At 45.2% G+C, this 21,693-nt stretch overlaps 1 protein-coding gene across 9 annotated transcripts in view; it reads right to left on the minus strand.

Annotated features, from left to right (window-relative positions):
• SMARCAL1 (SNF2 related chromatin remodeling annealing helicase 1) overlaps positions 1–21,693 on the minus strand; it is a 62,542-nt gene that overhangs the window by 15,656 nt on the left and 25,193 nt on the right. For 8 of the 9 annotated variants that reach the window (XR_011997863.1, XR_011997864.1, XM_026002194.2 and 5 more), the window contains 5 exons: positions 20,929–20,994; positions 14,178–14,318; positions 10,284–10,502; positions 4,343–4,413; positions 945–1,047 (listed from right to left, as the gene is read on the minus strand). Coding sequence is in view for 7 of the 9 variants with exons in the window: in XM_026002194.2 (XP_025857979.2) it covers positions 945–1,047; positions 4,343–4,413; positions 10,284–10,502; positions 14,178–14,318; positions 20,929–20,994 (600 nt within the window). In the remaining 2 variants the exon portion in view is untranslated. Of the gene's footprint in view, positions 1–944; positions 1,048–1,681; positions 1,937–4,342; positions 4,414–10,283; positions 10,503–14,177; positions 14,319–20,928; positions 20,995–21,693 lie in introns of those variants that run through there. The other variant, XM_072741707.1, reaches the window with a different exon arrangement.

The following is a 21,693-nucleotide window of genomic DNA, read 5'->3' on the forward strand; positions in this document are numbered from 1 at the left end:
CTCTGTCCTCATCTCTATGTTTGAAATGTGACAGGGGTGCCTGGGTGGCTCAGTTGGTGAAATGAACAGTTCTTGATTTTGGCTTGAGCCATGACCTCAGAGTAATGGGATGGAGCCCTGTCTCAGGCTCTGTGCTCAGATTCTATTTCTCTCTCTCCCTCTGCCCCTCCCCCACTGCTCATATGCATGCTCTCTCTCTCTTAAAAAAAAAAAAAAAAAGAATCATTACATAAAATGTAATAAAAGATGAAGAAAGTCAAAAAGCAATTTATGGTCCAACTTTAACCAAAAATGAAAAGGGAGATGAAAATATGTGTTTCACTTTTCTAATTCTACAAGCTAGTGATGATTGGGCAGCATTTCCATGTGACGCGTTACAACTTCACAAGTTTTGTTTCTTAATTTGATGTGTTTAGTTTTAATGAACATCCTTGGAAATCTTTCTAGGTATTTTTCTAATAATAATAATAATAATAATATAATAATAATAATAATAGTAGTAGTAATAATGGCCATAAAACTCCGTACTGAAGTCTACACACTGCCAGGTATGATTATTAAAGCCACTTTGACGGTAATAAGGAAGAACAAAGGAAGAGAGGAGATATCCATATAAATACTTGTTTCCACACAAGAGAATTTCTGCTATTTCCTCTCTTGACCATCTTGTAATTACTACTTAGAGTCAGGAAAGATCCACTGGGAGATGTTGTTAAAGCGAGGCTCCGGGGTTATCTATAGGGACCAGGGAAGAAGTTAAAGGACACTGCTGGGAAGTATTTGGACTCCACTGTGCTTTTACAAGCAAGACAGCTTCTTTGGAAAGTCTGGAAACATCGTCTCACTTCTTTGGTTCAGATCTGTCCTCAACCTGCTCAGAACAACTCAGCAGCCGCCACACAAACTACAGAAGCATTGTATGTTGAATTTCGAAGGGAGCTTACCTTTTTCTCAAGCTCTCTTGTTACTGCACTCAGGACAACCTTATGGTGTGCGAACACCAGAAACTTCTCTCTTCCACTTTCCAGGAGGTCCAGGATATATTCACTGCATTTGACAACAACAGCACAATAAATTAAACATCTGCTTACCCAGCTGAAAGGACTCCATTGCATCTTTAGAAGACTCCTTTGAGGCAGCCCCCCCCCCCCATTTCCCTCCCTTTCTCTGAAAGCTGACCTCTGGCCTACCCCTCAGGCTAGGTCACCTGAATAGAAGGAGCAAAATTAGGAGCTGCGGGGAAGCCACCTGGTGCCGCCTCCAAGAAGAGTTCTTCCATTTTTTAAGTCCTCTCCCATAAGCAAATAAATCCAAGTATCGTTACGTTTTATGTGTCTCTGATATGTTACTGAGACTTTCTTACTCTCGGGGATCACAGAAGATAATTAACAGTTTTCACTTTTGCTGTAATGTGTTTTCAATACGAACCGAAATGCCGTCTAAGATCTGAAAATGCCTAGGCAGGGGATTAGGAGATTCCTGACAGTAATCAAATTTCTGGAAGTGTATTACTGAAACATTAAGTAATAGTACTGAAGAGACAGTCTGGGAACGCTCCCCAGGTCCCTCACACAGTAGACAGCAAGGACCCACGGTTATGTCAGTAGTAAGGGAATTTTTTTTTTCTGAGGCAAGGGAAGATGGAGTGAAGAGCCTTATTTGCTTGCTCTTTATTCTCCCCTTGATTTACTTTTCTCCTCCATCACTGTTTTTTCTTGATTTCCCACCCCCACCGTTAGCCATGGCCCAGAAGGCTGGCAGCTACCCCGGGAGCTGTTGGAGGTGGAGGGTATCACCCCAGCAGCAGCCTCTGTGGCTTCCCGGAGATTTATGCCCTGCAGAGGGTTCACAAGCCCAGGACAGGTCACTGTTCCCACAGGTGAAAACGGGAAGGTGAGTCTCCCTAGACACAAACAGTAGGTCCAGGATATATTCACTGCATTTGGCAAAAAGGACTTATTCTGCCTGAGGCCACCCTCACCCATGGGGGTGTCTGGGCATCAGAGAGACACTGCCCTCCTTGGAGAAGGACAAATCTCAAAGGTTTCCTGTCAGGCAGGTGGTGACCTGGCCTCTAAGCATCTAAGAATTATTTTCAAGCACCACTATGGCCAACCAGGGAATGGATTTGAGTTCAACTTGTGAATAGCTGGTACTAATAGAATCTACTTTAATTAGTTTGAGAGACATAAAATTTGCCATGATATAAGCAAGAAAGTTTATTGCTACAGCATCAGAAAGTCACGAGGCCATAAAATCAAGTTGGACAGCTCATTAACAACTGCGGGTCCTGGTTTTCCTAATTCCTCTCTTCCCTCTACATCTCAGATGTGGTTTTTTTTATTTCTATCCTTTCCATGTCCCTACGTTACCAGGCTGGAAATAATCTGCCTACCACAATACCACTGGCTTTTATATCAAAAGATGCCCATTAAAATTAAAACAAACAAACAGCAGCAAAAAAGGGAAGAAAAACAATTAGCAGAGGAAATTTGGGTTTCAAGATTTATAATCTAATTTCCACTTACTAGTTGTGTGACTCTGAGACCCAGAGATATACATGAGATTTACCCCATTACTGAATTTTAAAAATGAGGCCAATTTGACTTACTTGACTGATCTTACAAAGAGGCTGTAAGTGTGAAATGAGTTAGCAGATGTCAAAACTGGTTGGAAATTAGAAAGCACTATAGATTTATTACGGAATCTTGAAAAAGTATGCAGGCGCCCCTCCCCCGCCAAATATGGTTGAAATAATAACCCCCGAGGGGAGGTTGTCATGAGATGAGACTTTGGGAAGTGATAAGGTCACACAGGCAGAGTCCCCATGAATGAAATCAACATCCTGATCAGAGGACCCCCCCGACCCCCACAAAGAGCACCCTCGCCCCTCTGTCACGGGAGGACACGGAGAAGACGGCTGTCTGCAAGCCAGGAAGTGGGCCCTCACCAGACGCTACATTTGCTGGTGCCTTGATCTTGGGACTTCTGAGCCTCTAGAAGCGTAAGAAATAAACTTCTGTTGTTCAAGCCACCCTATCTAAAACGAGGCAGTACCAAAGTCTGCTTATGAGGTGGTGGAATGGCCAGATTTAACATTTCTAAGCAAATGGATGGTTCTGGGCCCAGCACTCCACAGACCCTGAATTTTGTAGGTTATGAGCGGAGAAGAGCGAGGGAAAAGGATCACACCCTTGCCATCTGTTACTCAGCAGCTTGTGAGAAATGGGCTGGTGGGGGCAATTCTGAGGAGTTTCTGAGAGGTAAGTTTCCAGGTTGTAAAACCACATCTGGAGTTCATTAGTCTCCTAACAGTCTCATAAATGAAAAGGGCAGCGCCCCGAGGGTGAGGAGAGCTGGCCAACATTCAGCAGTCTTTCTGGGGTGAGTAGGGGAAATCTTAGGTTGGAAGAATGTGGGGAACTCACTCTCTTACCGCATTTCGGGGTACAGAGGGAGAGGCCGGAGAGACTGGGGGGTCTGGAGGCTGAGTGAGAGGGTGGGGTAGCCTGTGTATATCTCAATTTATCCACAGATCTTGGTCCTCACAGCCAAGCTGGCACCGCTCAACCCACGCTAAATTCATTTTCATTGTAATTAAATCACTTGGACCATTATCCTGCCAGAGTCTCACATGAATGTTAAACAATAAAAAATCAGGCAAATGCACGTCATGAGAATTGCCTCAAGTTTCTACCACAGTGAATATGTGAACATGAGTGGGTTTTTCCTTTCTTTAAGAAAGGCAGACAATTTTTCAAGCCACTGAATACATTTAAGAATAGGAATTATGACTTCAGCCTTAGTTTATAAGACGGAAGGAAAACTAAGTGTGACAATGGCCACTTGCCCATATCTTTTGAACAAACTTTGACAGTTGCCTTTTTATGTAGGTGAATAATGGCTGAGACTTCATGTCTTTGGAAAATACCAGAGAATCCCCATAGGGCAGCCTTCCTGGTCTTCTGTGAAACCCCGACCTTGTGTCTACAGGCAAGTGACCAAAGGTTTCCTACTAAGGGGAAAAGTTCCCTTTAGCGTTTGGTCAGTCCTGCCCTCCTCATAAGTGGCAGCAGTGCCAGCTTACTTGGTTAAGACAGAATCTCTCGAGGACCGCACACTCAGGCTAGCAGTGCCCCAGTGACCGGCCTGCTTATGCCCCACGGGTGATGAGGCTACGCTGCCCTGAACTCTGTACTGAAGGCAGCTGTAATCCTAGTCTCTGATCATTTCTTGCAGAGCACTGAAGCTGTTCTGGTGGATTAAGGTAACAGGTGCTTCTTTTTAAAGATGAGAGAGAGACAGAGTGGGAGAGAGAAGTCGACACTTGGTGGCCACTTACATGACAGATGGGATTTTAGCTTCAGCTGTTCTGTTGAAGAAGAGAAGCAGAGCTTCTTTCTGCTGCTGTTTCTGTGGAAAGAGAAGTTTGGGGTTTAATGTCTCCCACTCTGTGAACCCTGGGATAAGCTGACATAATTACCACCGCTCTGAGCTCGACAAATCCTAACACCCGTTTTCAGAGCTGGGAGGCCCTGACTCATCCACTCAGTTTGGCCAAGCTGTGGGAACTGTAGAGACTCCATAGTCTGTCATCGGACACGTGGCATGGTAGGTACCCTATCACCTCCCAGGAACCGCCGTGAACAGCCAGTGAGACCAGGAACGTGAGAGCCCCCGGGAAAGGTGTCAGGCAGGGTTCCCCCATCCACACAGGCTCACATGATCAGCTGAAATGCACCGCCCCCCTTGGGAAGCTGTGTGAACCACGTCCTACAGTCTGCTTACAACTTGTTCCTTTTTGCCTCCCCCTTTTCCTCTGCCACATTGTGTCCATACCCAGATGACCAAGCTTACTCTGGTCCAAGACTTACTGAATCAATTCCAACTGACCCCAACTAGTCTATTCTAGTATCATCTCAAAACGGCCATTCACATGTTTTTTGGCCTCACTCCCACATAAGGTCACCGACCTCCTAGGAGAAGAAACCATGTTTTCTTTATAGTTGGCATCTAAAGAAATATTAATCGAGAATGCTAGCACAGGAGAGGCACAATATAGTTTCATCATATTATGAGATAACATTTACCATCACTCTGGGTCCCCAGAGATGACAGACACTCTTACCATCACTCTGGGGTGGCCCTCTCCTTCCACTGGCTAGAATGGATTACAGATGCTCCTAGATTTTTTTGTGCCCAGGCCCCGTGAGGCCAGTGACCGACACAATAGCTTCTTCAGGTAACAAAGAAGTGACCCCACAGTAATAACATCCATGGCCCTGACTTGTTAGTAACTCAGGAAAGCGGCCACAGCCTGGCTGTACCTCAAACAATCGACACCACAGACGGTGGGACAACCTGCCTGGTCAAAACAGCTTCCTGCCCCTTATCAGTATCTTTCCTCTAGGGCTTGATGAGAAAGAAGGACGATAACCTGGGGATGGGGGGGTTGGGCACTGACAGGGGAGCAGGGCCATGTCACTGTTGTGGCAGTGGTGGCCACCGTCCCTTCTGCCTTGTGACACAGGTCCAACTGAACCAACTTCCTGAGAACTCTTGTTGGAGATGCGACTCCAAGATGGTGTGTCTTCAACCTTCTCAGCTATAGACCCAGTGTAGACTCTGATGAAGCTCTGGACACACACCTTTCGCTTCTGGACAAAGAGCTCACGGCGTCCTGAGGTCCATTCACATCCCCTCAAAGGGTCCCTTGCGGCAGGCCAAGCCCTCTAACATAATGTAGACCCTGGCAGGATACGCCAAAGGGACAGAGCCGGACTTCCAGGCGCTGACCACCTCACCTGCTGTGGGCCTGCCTCAAGCAGAAGGCACCCTAGTTGTCCTGGCTTCACGCTGACTCCCGTGCCCTTTGGAGACCCCCACTGCTCCTGTCAGGTCCTTCCTTCCATTCCCACTCACTCACTCCACACCTGCTAAGCAGAGGGGGGAGGGCAGAACATGGACATGTGGCAGGGAGCACTCTGAGAAACCTTGCCTATTTGAGACTGGCCACCAGGAGCTGATGAGGTGTGGGGAGCAAACATTTTTATCACACTTGGTTTTGGGGGTTGGTCCACTGGGCACCTGCAGGGATGACCACCCATGCGCCCCAAAGCCTGCCAAGGGCGCCTATCCATCCCCATGTCCCAACGACTCACTCCTTCACATCCACCAAAGCCCTACGTAAACTGCTTTCTCAGTGTCGTTACTTAGAAGACTGAGCTGAAATAACCCAAACCTCCAACTCAAAATGATGCAAAATTGTAATACGGCCTTGGGACAATAACACCTACAGTGCTTTAAAACAACACTTAAGGGCAGCCCGGGTGGCTCAGCAGTTTAGTGCTGCCTTCGGCCCGGGGTGTGATCCTGGAGGCCTGGGATCGAGTCCCACGTTGGGCATCCTGCATGGAGCCTGCTTCTTCCTCTGCCTGTGTCTCTGCGCCTTTCTCTCTGTGTGTCCCTCATAAATAAATAAATAAATAAATAAATAAATAAATAAATAAATAAATAAATAAATAAAATCTTAAAAAAAAAATAAAAAATAAAACAACACTTAACAGCACAGAAAAATGTTCATGATGTGGTTTTGTAAACTGTTTTCTTCCCTACCTGACAGATGTTTACAGGGTACCCATTCATCTTTTAAAAATGTTATTTATATCTGTAAATGATATATATATTTATATGTATGTATACATAAATATTTTCAAGCAAAATACATGTACATTTTACAGAAAAATGACTCAAATGATACATGCCAACATTTTATGATATAAAAGATGAGTAATTCTTCTTTACAGCATAGTACTAAGAAACACTAAATTGATGTTATTTTTAAGAACTTTTCTACAGTATTTTTAATGCAGGAGAGATCAAGAGTTTGATCTTAAGAAAAGCCCAAACCTCTCCAAAACGGAGTAGACACAATACTAGTCCATTAATGATCTTCCTTCTTTTGCCGGTCGTGGGCCAGGAAATTTTAAATAACCTGCATTCTTTGTTCCTGGACTTTTACTAAATTAGATCCACTGGGGTTTTGAATTTATTATTTTTTTTAATGTTGGAATTGGAATGTATTGTCAAACGGCAGAAGGGTGAACTGATACTGTCACCAGGAAGTCTGCACGGACTTGTTCCATTTTTCTGCTCCTGGTCTTGCTGATCAAAAAATTACTATAGACAAAAGAGGATTAGAGTCAGCTTTTCTTAGCCTGTGAAGAGATATCTATTATTTCAGCTGAAAATAAGAAAAAGCTTTCCTTGTACATTATATTTTATAAATGGGCTGCTTCGCCTTGGCTTCTGTGATTTAAAGCTTTTTAAAAAATGGCTTCTCCCACAGGGGAAGACGTGAGGGAGCAAAGAATCACTTCTTGACAGGTTGGCAGTGCTTTGCTGGAACCACCATAATGCACAGCATGCAGGGAAACTTCGTGCTACAAGTAACTTAAAAGTGGGAGGGGCGACGTTCTTAGACTCACAGGCCATCCTTACTTGCCTAAGACCATAAAACCACAATCCCCCATTTTAACTTTTTCAACTCAGGATTTGGAAGAGATGTCAATGGCCACCTGGTCCCACTCCCGGCTGACACTGGCTCCCCTTCCTGAATTAAGGGAGGGTATTGCCTTGGATCAGATCCACAGTTGCCAGATGTACCACATAAGTGGCTTTGGAGTAAGAAAGCTTCTGGCAGACTAAAGGGCCAAGCTCCTAAGTTCATTTTCTTCTTGAATGTTCCATCATAAAAATGAATTTACGTTAAAGAACAGAAAAGGGAACCAATTTATCAAGGATTTATCTTGTTATGGGAAAGAATCTAGTATCTGGCCTCAGCGTCTTACTGCAGGTCATCTGTACCAACTCAATTTCTCTCTTTTAGGGACAAACTCCTAATTTTCCTAAGATGCCAAGGAAACAAAGCAACTCCCAAGCACTGGACCTGAGAAGAGCTCTAGGTTCTTTCTCTGCTGGATTCTTGAATTACACTGCAGCCTAGGTTTTGCATAATTTGCACAACAGTGTTAAGACTCTGGGGTGAAGAAGTAGGGAGACCAATCACCCAACAGGATGGACTCAGAGCAACTGACACAGCCCTTAGGTACATTTCCAGCACCAGGCATATGAGGCAAGTCATGACTCCCCTCTTTAGGCAAGAAGATATTAAAACATCCCAAAGAACTTAAGGGATTTACACAGCTACTGCAAGTTATAAAAATACCCAACATTCCTGATTTCCATAGTTTAGCCTACTAAATTTCACATTATTGCCTGTGAACTCAGAAATCAAAACTCCAAGCTGCATCTGAAATCATCTTTAGAAAGAGCCCCCTAAAGTAAGGCGAGGGACTACATAACCTGGCAAAAAAATTCCCAAATGTTATTAAATCTTGCTGCACTAAGTTAAAAATTCCCATACTTCTTTTTCTTTTTAGCCATATTGCACAATTTACAGTTGCCCCTTGGCCACTCAATGCGCTGTCCCTCCTCGATTCAAATGCCCACTGACCACTTTTTCTGTTGTCTACATGGGCTGTTCTCTGCCTGGTTTGGGAGGGGGACCAGGTACAGGTGAAGAGGTTCTCCGGGAGAATTCCACAAAATACCGATAGGCTTACTTCCACCACACACACGAGGAACTAAAACGCAAAACATAAACACTCAGATCTTTGCACCTAAAAACATCCTACATCTGAATTTTCCCATTAATATATTTGCCATACTTGTTCATTGGTTTTCTTGCTGGCAGAATTCACTCGTGGGCAGCAGTTAGTAGACATTAAAGATTTAAGAGAATTGTAAGAAAAAGCTTAAAACTGAGAAAGAGAATTTCCACTTAGGGGTGCCTGGGTGGCTCAGTCTGTTGAGCAGCTGACTCTTGATTTTGGCTCAGGTCTTGTGAGATCAAGCTCCATGATGGGCTCTGCACTCAGTGAGTCTGCTTCCAATTCTCATTCTACTTCTCCCTCTGTGCCTGCCCCCAGCATGCTCTCCTTCTCTAATAAGTAAATAAATAAATAATAAATAAATCTTAAAAAAGGGGGGGGGAGATTTCCATTCACTGAATTAAAGCTAACTGACAGTGATTTTAGTAACAGAGCATCTGCTTCTGCTCATGTTCCGCTGAAATACAGGTGGAGGACCATTGGTCTGTATGTGTATCCACATCGATGTTAGAGAACTTTGTTGGAAAATCCACAGCAAAAAGATTATGGCTGCTCATTTCCTCCAGACTACCCAGATTATTACATACATGTACAGCAGAAATTAAATACAGCTCAACAACATACTACACTCTTGTTTCTTAAGAGTTACCCACTGGTCTTACTCTTAATGTGGTAAAATAACACACACACAAAAAAACATGCATCGGTCTCTTGTCATTCCTATTTATTTTGTGCTCTCCCAGAAGGCTGGGATCTCATCTTGATCTAAGTTTCTTTATGCAGGATAATAACAAGCCCAGATAATGCTTTATGATAATGTCAAAAAATGTCAACGACTGTTATTTTCTTGGCAATGAAAACTGCAGGGTTTTATCCCAAAAGGACAGAAGTGGAGCTGGTGTAAATTATTTTACAGCACTTAGCGCAGTGTGACACTAAAGGCAGATAGGAAAGTGTTTTGAAAAGATAAAACCAACATAGTGGAAAGACCTTAAAATATAGGGGTAACAGGCTCGGTTACAGCCTCAGGTCTGCCATGGAGCCACTGTAAGACTGAGTAAATCACATTCTCTGCGGGCCTTAGTTTCCCTTTCTGTAAAATGGGGATGCCAACTTCTTGCCAACCGTAAGTAACTGTTAATAAGGATTAAGGGTTAAGAGGATTTGAAAACTCTACTTTTGTCATATGTCAATTTGTTATTTGGACTAAAAGAGGGTTAACATACGCATCAAATACACCTAGAACTAGCTTCTGTTACTAGACTAACAGTTACTAGACATTCTCAAAATATACTAAATAAATATAAATCCCAACTCTCTTTGAGGTATTCAGAACATACATCACCATTCTGCAGTTGCCATGGGGTTTATTTTTATGACCAACTGTCAACAGTGATCTGATCTACACGTGTATAAAACCACAAATTAGTAAGAGATTTTGGAAGCAGACAAGGTAGGCTGAGAAATGGCATGGGCTCAGCGTCCTTGCCCAGGAGCGTGGGAAGAGGTCACAGCCCAGCAAGCTCAGAGAACCCTGGGTAACCCCTGCAGGCCCACTCCCGAGAAGGAACAGCTCAAATTCCCAATCCCCATCTCAAGCCCCAGACTCACAGTTTTGTCCATGGTGGTCATTTCCTTGGCCGCGGCGTCCAGGGCGGCTCTGGCCCTGGTGCTGATCCGGCCGGGGACAATGATGACCATCTTGCGCTGCTTGGGTGGGAGCTGAGCGAGGACATCACACTTGAGGCGTCGCAGCATGACCGCTTCCTCCAGCAGGAGCTTCAGCTCGCCCAGGTTGGAGGAGCCCGAATAGTCCCATCCCCAGGGCTGCTGTGGAGAGAGAACCAGGCCACAGTGCCCGTTAGGTTCTCCCAGGGTCACGTTAACCAGGGTGGGACCTCAACCTGCTCACAACTTTCTCTTCCCGTGGCTTTGCTCAGAGAACTTCAAGTGGCTCTAAAGGATGAATAAAACCTCATAGGATAGAGATGGGAACAAAGAAGGAAAAGAGAAAAAGAAAGTCAGGAATAAAGCAACTAAAAACCACTATCTCGGCATTCTACATGCCAAACTTCCGAGCAGCAAATGCAAGATGCTGAGAGGGCTGGTGTCCGTTACATTTAAAATCAAACAAGACACTCAGCTTGTCAGACTATTCCTGTATTCTAAACAATGAAATCACATCTTCCCTGGGGCTTATCCTAGAGTCCACTGCACATTGTAACAAGTCCCGTGTTCAGTAATATCTCTGCTTGAGGAGATGCATTGAGATTTAAGAGGCTGCTGTTCATTTAAAACAGGCTATCCCGGCACGGCCGGGAGCAGTGAGATGAACGCAGCGTTGCTGCAGTTGGTGGAACTAAAGGGAGGAATCCAAAGCACAAGCTTTTGCCAGCCTGGCTGAGACCAGAGGCAGGTTTCATGGTACCCAAGCGGTCCTTCATAAAAATGGTTTCTTCAGTTTGTAGTTCATGGGAGGCAATGAGCAAGAATATCTATTCCCGGTCCCACAACTAGAGAAGATGTCAAAATGAAAACCGTACCCTTCACTAACACTTACTCGAAATAGAACTGACATCTACAGTCCCGCAGAAAATGCAGGAACCAGGGTGTCTGCTGCCTTATGTTTCCTAGCTGCTTGTCTCCCTTCCTGCCTCAACCTCCCCTGGGTCATGAGCCACCTTAGGTAGAAGGTAGGCTTGTTCATTTTCAAGGGCCAGTGGACCTAGTCTCTGATTGTAAAGACGTGGCGGGTGTCCTATAAACCTCTACTAAATACAGAATAGGAAGAGATGGTCAAAGGCAGAGAAGTAAAATGATCAAAAACGGCTTCTTCTTTAAAAAAAATACTCTGAAATCAACTGGCAGTTCTCGGCAAATGCCTTCATGCAATGGGGTTGAAAATTAACTCAGCAAGGGGCATTTTCTTCAGTGGCTTTTCTCAATGCAAGAAGCTGGTCAGTTTAAAAAAAAAAAAAAAAGAAAAAGAAAAAGAAAAGAAAAGCAGCCCTACCCTATGGGCTGCATTAAATGAAAATCATGCTGGGAACAAGCAGATACCATAATTAATTTGGATATCATGCTCCTGTGCCAGCTTTTAAGCTTGTAGGTTAAAATCAGTAATACCAAAGATTTAAAATCCAAAAATTATGGAAAATTGTGGAAAATTAACAATCCAACGAGCTTTTATTGAAAATTTACCAAGGAGCAGGCCCTAGACGAGGTGAAAGGATAAGAAGGCATGGTCTATGTTTGTCTTCTCGGGTGTTAGTGGGTGGGGGGCACAGTGAGAAGGAGAGAAAGGATGAATTTAATAAGGATGGCATGAGGACTGGGGAGATGGTGGATGGAGACTGGGGACACAAGAAGGGGCAGCCTAGGGGTAAAGCTGACGAATTCTGTCTTCAGCCCCTACCATCACTGGCTAAACATTACACCATGAGCCCAGATAGTCCAAGAAGAGAAGATCCTTCCCAGAAAGTAGGTCATTTGCAAATAGGACAGAGGCACAAATCACTCATGAAGAGTTTTGAGGGATCATGACAACCGTGCAGATTCTAATCTGGATTGGTCCATGGGGAAAGTGCACTGCAGATTTTGTTAAGGAAGTGTATGGCTTTAAATACATTTAATAACAGAAATTTCTTGCCTCAATAAGCAGCTAAAAATGGTTTGCAATTAACTTTGCAAAGCACTACAATTTACATTATAAGTACTTTGTTTAAACGTAAGTGGATATTTTTAAAGTACTTGAAAAGTTTTTTGAAAAAAGTATTTAAAAACTAAGGCAGACAATCTTATTTACATCACAAACTTGCATAGCAAGGCTTTTTCCTCAAGATGGCATGCGTAATGAGTAAGCAACAGCCATTTCTCCGAAGTGTCAGCATCTTCGATGCAAATAGTAGCTCAGTATATTTGCCATTTGATCACGAAACAGGACTCCTTAAGGTCTGAACTAATGAGGTCGCAGAGTCGGGCTGGAGCCTCTGTAGCAGGTGCGTGCCACCCGCAAGAAAGCAGTCAGGCGTAGCTCTGGTTGTGGCATCAAGGTTTACGAAGTTACAGCAGAACAGTTGGGGAAAAGGAGAAGTGATCGACACTTGAGAGAGGGGTCAGGGTTTGCTGTTCTAATTCAGGGCCACGTGGGCCCCCGTGGGAGCAGAGTTTAGGAGTTTTAGAAGTCTGACCTTGCCAGACGAAGGCCTGCTGCTGAAAGATAAATTCATTGCCCCGGCAGTTTCAAAGATAGAGATGAGAAAGAAAAATTGGTAAATCTTTCCTTCTTGCAGTTTTTCTACTGTGGAAGTTCCAGAGCCCGGGTCAGAGAGAGCTCAGCTACTAGGGGGTGTGGGAAGAAGATGTCAGCCAGCCCGACCTGCCTCCCAACCGTCCTGGTCAGCAAGGTTGCCAACCGGGCCTCCCGCTTTCTGTCCCCCGTGGCCAACCAAGACCCGGGCACACCAGCAAACAGAGGAGTGGTGTCCTACTGGCGGGCGCCACGACCACAGACAAGAAGAGAGAGGACATCATGGAGGCTCCGCTCAGGAGCCTCCTCTCTGGAGGAGGACAGTGCCCCATGCTCAGCTGGCTGGATCAGACTGATGAACACTGATGGATTCAGTGGCCCACCAGGAGGACTGGTGAATGATAGAACTTAAACATCAGGAAAATGTCAAGTTTCTCACTTAGAAAAGTAACCCATTTTGGTATATGTTATCTTCCAGTCATATATGAAAGACAGGAGAGGGGAGGGACAGAGGAAGAGAGAGGGGGAGAAAGAGAGAAGGAATGAATGAATGAATGAATGAATGATGGGGAAAATTTTGCATCCTGCTTTTTTCCCAACACTCTTGTATTTCCCCATGTCATTAAATAAATTTTTCAGCTAAAAAAAATCGAGGTTTTAGAAGTCCAGGTTTTGACTGCAATGGCACTTGCATTTACAAGCTCCTTCTGCCGTTTCTGGGAGACTGAAGGTTTGCAGGCTGTAGCCCCAGAGGCACCTGCCCCATTGGCACCGTATGTCCACTGATAATCTGTAGGTCAGAGGCTTCTGGCCTAATGAGCAGGCACATTTCACTGTCACGAGTGGACATTCTGACTGTTGAGAACCCACCGAGGTAGCTCTAGATCACATTCCCCGCTCCACCTGTTTCGAGGCCTCTGTTGTCTTTTCCCCAGCTCCACCCCTAGCTCACCTCCCTAGCTCACCTCCGTGCCCTTCTCAGAGCTCTATGCAAATATGTATCAGCCACGGTCCCCTCACTGGGAAACACTACCCTGGAATCACTATAAGCGCAGAAACTAGGAGGGACTGTCCTTATCCTCAAGGACATTTGAAGGTCAGAACTAGCGGCAAAGCAGGCCGAAAATCTGGATCTGGCTCCCTGGGCAGTGTGCTTCTGATCATACCATGGCCAAAGAGAAGCAACAAAAATCTAAGGGTCAAAATCAGGGTGAGGGCCAGGTGGGGAGGAGAGAAGGAGAGAAGAGAATAAATACCCGCTTGGCATCACAGTAGCGAAGTCCAAAAGCATGAAACTGAGGGAAGAAAGTTGGCCTGACCCCGATGATCTGGGTGTAGAGCTCTGCGGGCCGGGACATGGCTGGTGTGCCGGACAGCAGGATCACTCTCTTCGCAACCTGGAAGACAGAGAGCCAAAGGTGCTGAGAGCACACAGACGAGCACATAGGGAATATCCCAAATGTCTTGCTGGGATCAGAGCTGGATGCCCCACCCCCTGGAATGTTGTACCCCTGAGAGCACCGTCACTACCTGGGCACCCTGACCGCTGGCAGTTCTCCAGTTTACTCCTCTGGAAACCCAGGGAGATCTAGTTCCCAAAGACACTACAGGTTGGTCTCACTCCAGATTCCAGTGTGGCCCATACCTGGGAAATCTAAGCAGAGGTACTGTGGCCAGAGAAGAGGAGCATGTTCTGAGAACCTCACGGTGTGACTCATGTAAACAGTTGGGACACCACCGCCTAGGCTGCCCTTGTCACAAGTCCCTACATCAGGACTTAGCACGTTATACTGAATTCCACCTTTTCCGTCTCCCTTCCTAGACTACAAGTGTCTTGAGATCAGAGCTGTGTTCATCTTTACCTTCTGTAGCATGGTGCCTGCGACAAGGTAAGCAATCAGCAAATGTTCACTGTAGGCTGGAAACTATACAGCTAACCAGGGTCCCTAGGAAGATAGAATTAACTCAAAGAATTCAGCATTGGAAGAGGAAGTGGGACTGGTGGAGAGAGCAACAGCTCTGACCCTCTCCTAGAGGGAATCTCTGATATCCAAGTTGAACTCCCTGGTCAGATAATGACACTGAGGACCAACCCCTTCTCATGGCCACGAGAAAAAGTCAGGGGCACCAGCACACACAAGCCTCTACCCGATTTTCTTTGGAGGGAAAAAAGACAGTCACTAACTCAGCTGCACAATGCTTTGAGCCCAGGGCTCCCTGACTTCACTCATTTTGCAGTTAATAAGGACTTTATAAAGCAGGACCTATGTCCATTTACCCTAAATTCAGCCCAGGTCTGCAGCAGCCTGCTCAGCAGTGCAGAGGATAGAAATAAATGGTGGATTCCAATGATGGACTCCGGGTTCCTCATAGGCCTGACACCAGGTTAACCCGAGGAGACGTGACCGAAATACCCACGTCTTACTAAGGTGGGAAAGAGGATGAGAATAAAGGAGACACTCCCACTGTATTAGGCCACGGAATGGCCCCAAAATTCCTGGAGGTAAAAATCCACCTGGGCCCTGGGAAGGAAGCCTACCAGGGAGCTCAGTTGTCTAGAAACACCTTGTTAACCACTGTAACCTTGAGTTAACAAGGGGAGCATAAGGCAATGGCATGCAATAAATTACCAAGTGGAGGAAATTAGGTTTTCAAATGGATAAGCTGCCTCATAAAAATAAATAAATAAAGGTACAACACAGGGAAGAAAAATGATTCTTTGTAAATATACAGTATATACAACTCTCAAGATGCACTTTTGCCCTCTCAGTGATTGCCAATACCTAATTCCATTATGACAGGAGAGCTATGAATTTCTCCAGCTATAATTTTCCACAGTTCAATTACCCAGGCTCCTAATTTCCTGCACGGTTTAATGCAGACTCATTAAAATAACAATGAGCTTCTTGAATGACGTCTGTAGCATCACTTGCCTTGGCTCAAGACCATTTCAATGAAATGGGGAAAATGAGAAGTCTTATCAGTAAGAGAAAATCGCCCTATCATCCCAAACCTAATGCCCACATTGCCGCTGTTGTCCTGGGATGGAGCCTGGGCAGAGACAGCTCACAGATCAGGTGATGGAAAATAACTCCCAGGTTCTCGGTTGGGTATTTACAGGACGGAGTTAATTCAGAGCCCATTCTCCCAAATACTGTCCAGACAAGCGGTGATGACACCGTCGAAAATGGACATTTGTGGGTGTTTAAAAAGCAGAGGCAGCATTATGGAGGAAGAGAAAGGCCAGCTCTGAAAAGAAGGCAGAAGAGCGTTTTATCTGTTCTGGAATGATTTAGCCTGCTCCCTGTCAACACTGTCACCCATGCAGCCTTTAATCCTGCCCAACTGCACAGGATTTATGGGTCACCCTCCACCTCGGAGAGCCTCCAATTTAGGAAAACAGAAATGAATAAAACTAGATACATCAACACTAAACTGAACACTTCAGAGTCAACTCCTCCGGCTAACGAAAGAGAATGGCACCCAAGAAACCCATAGTGGAGCAACGTAAAAAAATAATTTCTTTGTGATGTCTGAGAGAAATTTTGTCATAGGAACAGACACTGCCGGGGCAGATCACCTTCAAAGACCGAAGTACCATACGTCATGGCCAAAGCCTGGCTAAAAATCCATCAAAAGGGAACAAATCTATTACGATAGATTTATACAATACTCTTTGTAAGAATGAGGCCGAGTCATCTGAAATGAGGTGGGATGATTTCTAAGACATACTATTATGAGAAAAAAGGTAGGAGCAAAACAGTGGTTGTACAACACTCTAGGGAGGGAGGAAAGAAACACACGCACCCATGCTTACCTCAGCACAGACTAAATTTTACGAGTAAACCCGAGAGTCTGGTAACTCTGGCTACCTTTGGGGACAGAAATCAAGGAGTCAGGGGCCCAGAGGTGGGAGAGTTACTTTTCACCATACGCACTTTTGAATATATCATCTACTTAAACTCCTTTAATGAGAAAGGAAAAGGAAAAAGCTCATACATTTTAGGCCACTACTCTCACCTCATCTAACCAATCAACAGAAATGTAAAAGGAGGGGGACCTGGGTGGTTCAGTGGTGGAGCGTCTGCCTTCGGCTCAGGTCGTGAACCTGGGGTCCTGGGATCGAGTCCCGCATCAGGCTCCCTGCATGAAGCCTGCTTCTCCCTCTGCCTGTGTCTCTGCCTCTCTCTCTGTGTCTCTCATGAATAAATACGTAAAATCTTAAAAAAAAAAAAATTAAAAGGACTCTACTCACAGAAAAAGAGAAATTGCTATTCATTAGGGAGGGATGGTGGGATTCTGAGGGCTTTTTCCCTCTAAAGAAATAACTGAACATTGGTCTGACAATAAAAAGCACTATAAATCAAAGACAAACTCAAACACATACCTCACTGCTCTAAAGCAAGAGATTGACAACCTTCAAGTTAGAGTCTCATGGAAAGGACTGTGGGATTTGGGTCAAGCGGGAATAAAGACCGTTATGCCTGGCCACACTGGCCTTCAGAAGCAACCATTGAAAAGTGACATTTTGACCCAGTAACTCTGTGTAGGAATTTGTCCTAACAGGTCAAAGTACACAAGGTACAAGTACATGATGATGGTCACCTGCAGAATTATCTCTAAGAGCAAAACGATGTCCAACAGTAAGGGTTAAATTATGGGATGCGCCCATTTGCCAGAAGGATCTAGAGTCATTAAAAATTATGACTTTGCCCTACAACGGACATGTTAACGGTGGTTTTTCTCTGTTGAAGGGAATTAAGGTGATTCGAATCTTGTTCTTTTAGCTTTCTGTCTTGCCTCCTTTAACACATGTGTACATCAAAAATATAACTACCTTGCTTAGTCACTCAAACCAATAGTGCTGTGGGGGAAGAAAGATGTCACACTTCCCAGGGAATAACGACACCATGTTTTCTACAACCTAAGCCACACGCGCCCCGCGTGTGCCTGCTGTCACTGCTCACGAGCCCCACATTTCCGGGAAACGATCTGACGTGGCTATCTCACACACTGCAGGATATAACCTAATTACCTATCATGCACGTTTGCCGAACGTGTCTCGAGATTTTAATTATGAGACTACAGTTCTAGGAGATGTGCTGGTTAGAGGAACAATCAAGTGGTACTAAATTAGGCCCTTATGTGGCTTTTCAAAGGCATATTTTACTTCTTTCAATTTTCCTCTTGTTCTGAAAATATTTAGATTCACCTTCTTGGAGTATCTAGATCAGTGGTTCTGATCAGAGATGGGGAGGAGTGATCTGCCCCTCCCAGGGCATGTTTGGCAACGACTGGAGGTAATTTCGGTTGTCACTACTGGTGGGATCAACTGGCAATTAGTGTGTAGAGGCCAGGGATGCCACAAAACCTCCTACGGCACACACAGGACGGCTCTGCACAGCAAAGAATGACCCAGCCCAAAGAGTCAGTAGTGCTGAGACTGAGAGACTCTCATCTAGATGAAAATACAGCAGAGGGATGAAAGGTCATAATGAAAGTGCATAATGCCTCAGCCCCACCTCCAAACTTACCACCAGTCCAGAATCCTGTGAAGTGAACATTACAGATAAGAGGGACTTCAAGACACCTCCACAAACAGCAGGCTCTGTTTGTGGGTCCTATCTTTAAGTGTTAACTCATCCAAGTCCTATAGCAAACGCAAAGTAATCTATGCTAGTTAACAGCTTAAATATTTCTCTTAAATGTGTCAATTTGAAATATCCCCATACTAAAGACAGAAATACTGCTTCAGGGCAACCCTGGTGGCTCAGTGGTTTAGCGCAGCCTTCAGCCCAGGAAGTGATCCTGGAGACCTGGGATTGAGTCCCGCGTCGGGCTCCCTGCATGGAGCCTGCTTCTCTCTTTGCCTGTGTCTCTGCCTCTCTCTCTCTCTCTGTGTGTCTCATGATTAAATAAATAAAATCTTTAAAAAAAAAAAAAAAAAAAAAAGAAAAGATTTAAATACTGCTTTAAAAGGTCTGGCCCAGAAGCATATATTTTGGAAACAAGTATGTAGTCCAGCTTGCCTGGCTGGGCAACAACTGCATGAACAAGATGGTTGCTCAGAAGCTTTCCTACTGGGGAGCCTGTGTGGCCTCAGTTAAGTGTCTGCCTTCCACTCAGGTCATAATCCCCAGGTCCTGGGGATCAGGTCCTGGGAGGGAGCCCTGCATCGGGCTCCCTGCTCAGTGGGTGCGTGCTTCTCCCTCTCCCTCTGCCCCTCCCCCTGCTCATGCTCTCTTTTTCACTCTCTAATAAAGAAAACTTTTTTTCCCATCTTCTTTAAAAAGAAGTTTTCCTACTGTACCTGTAATGATACAGCCTATCTATTGCAAAGCTTCTTCTGTCTAAGCAATCAGGGGCACAGATTTAATCCTAACACATATCTCACTGCTCTAAAGCAAGAGATTGACAACCTTCAAGTTAGGGTCTCATGGAAAGGACTGTGGGATTCGGGTCAAGCGGGAGGGAATAAAGACGGTTATGCCTGGCCACACTGGCCTTCAGAAGCAACCATTGAAAAGTGACATTTTGACCCAGTAACTCTGTGTAGGAATTTGTCCTAGTATTAGGACATTACAGTATGGCTGTAATACTAGAACCGCAGTACAAAGATCTGTTAACATGTTTCAAAAGAAAATATATTGCAGCTTCCCAAAAGAAGGGTCATTGCCCTGGGAAGAAACATTTAAGTGTGTCCATAAATATTTATAGGTAATGTGAGCAGAGGATCAGGATTTTTAAGTTTGGAGCACAGGGCATAATCCTGCTTTGGAAGACACATCCTGTTACTTGTTATTCTTAAGACAAAACAAAACTTGAAACGAGCAGACAGTTGTGCTTTATGAGGAGTTGGAAAAATTAAGTTAATTTTCGAATGTTAGGACGCCTGGGTGTCTCAGAGGTTGAGCATCTGCTTTCAGCCCGGCATGACCCCAGGGTCCTGGGATCCAGTCCCACATTGGGCTCCCTGCATGGAGCCTGCTTCTCCCTCTGCCTGTGTCTCTCCCTCTCTCTGTGTCTTTCATAAATAAATAAAATTAAAAGAAAAAAATTTCTCAAGTGTTAATAAGTTTCACCAGCATTTAGCATATTTGTTTTCCCTAGTTTAAGTACAATTTAAAGCTTCCTTTTAAGCAACAAATGCTGCAGTTGGAAAGTGCTGGCACAACACAAAGGCTGCTTTAATAAAGCACAAGACAAACATATACTTTTGTTTGCTCAGTCTACATAAACCAAAGTAGATTCTCCCCTGTGGGAGATTTCTATCTGGTTATAAGAGAAAAAGCTACTTCCTAATAGTACTAGTTTCCCCCAATATTAAAAAAAAGCTCACCATAGAAAAATGGAAGGAAATTTGGGGGCCTCCCACTGTCTGGGATAGGAGGGCTGGAAGTGTGGGCCAAGCTACACTATGTCCACATCCTGCCTGCTCTGAAGCCAGGGCTCAACCAGAGCGGTCAGGCCTCAGTTGAGACCATCACAGTATGGGGTGTGGATGGCTGACCCTCTCGTTAGCAAAACAGGCTTAGGGTGGCCCCCGGGAAAGGGCATCAGCTTCGGAGGCACACCTCAGCTTTCCCAACGCTTCTTGAGGATACCCGATGGCCTGGTCCCAAGCCTGGATGGCTCATCTCCCTTGGTTCTTAGCACCATGAGAGCTCTGCCCCGACCAGTGACTGAGAAGACAGGTGGTTTCTCCTGAGCTGTTCAGAGGGCATGCTGCTGGCGGCTCCCCTCTGCCTTGTCCAGGAACCCGAGGAGGACCTACAGGGCAGTCCCCATCCAGCCTGTGACCTTCAATATTCAATAGGCCTTCATCTTTGCGAGACAGAAATGATTGCCTCAAGCACCAGTTCCTTAGCAGAAGTTAAAGAAAAACGAGCCTGGCACTGGAGGCCTACCTTCAACGGCCGACGTCAATGCCTGGACCCTGTGCAAGATACAGCAGGACCCCAAGGCCGAGTGCGCTCAAGCTCCCAGCCTATTCTCCACAGGACTCACCTTGAGGAGGGGCATGGCTGCGCGGCAGCGGGCAGTCTTTATATTCTTGAGGAAGTGAGACTCATCCTGAAAAGAAACAGTGACACAGGTGAACAAGGCCAAATCCTGAATGGAGACAGAGCCCATGTGAAGCTTGACCCTGGCACGGCATCACATTGAGGACGCCTCCCTTAGCAGTTTCTTGTTCAAGGAGACAGCTGTGGGCCTTGGTGAGGACCCAGATTCTGGTGCTGCTTCCCCATGTATTCTGGGCGAGTCATCTTTACAGGACAGTTTTCTAACTGCTAAGCAGGATTAGGGACTCTCTGCCCGGCTCCCCTCTCAGGTGGCACTGAACGAACTGCTGAGGGGTGGTTTACTGGTCAGCAAGACGCGCCTCACGTCTGCACAGCGTGATGCCAGAGCGACTGTCAGGTTTACAACATGGAGTTTGATTTATTTATAGCTCTGCATTCTAGCATAAGTAAACTAGAATATGTCATATTTTCTGCTCTTTTTTTTAAAAAAAAAAAAGATTTTATCTTTTTTTAAGATTTATTTATTTGGGAAAGAAAGAGTGTGCAAGAAGGGGGGAAGGGCAGAAGGGGAGGGAGAGAGAAACTCAAGCAGATTCCATGCTGAGTGTGGAGCCCGATGCGGGGCTCGATCTTACGACCCTAAGAGCAGACCTGAGCCGAAAACAAGACTGTGCCACCCGGTGCCCCAAAGTTTTACTTTTAAGTAATCTCTACACCCAACATGGGGTGCAAACTCACAATCCTGAAA

This window comes from Vulpes vulpes, chromosome 16 (genome assembly GCF_048418805.1).
Source record: "Vulpes vulpes isolate BD-2025 chromosome 16, VulVul3, whole genome shotgun sequence".
Lineage (NCBI taxonomy): Eukaryota > Metazoa > Chordata > Mammalia > Carnivora > Canidae > Vulpes > Vulpes vulpes.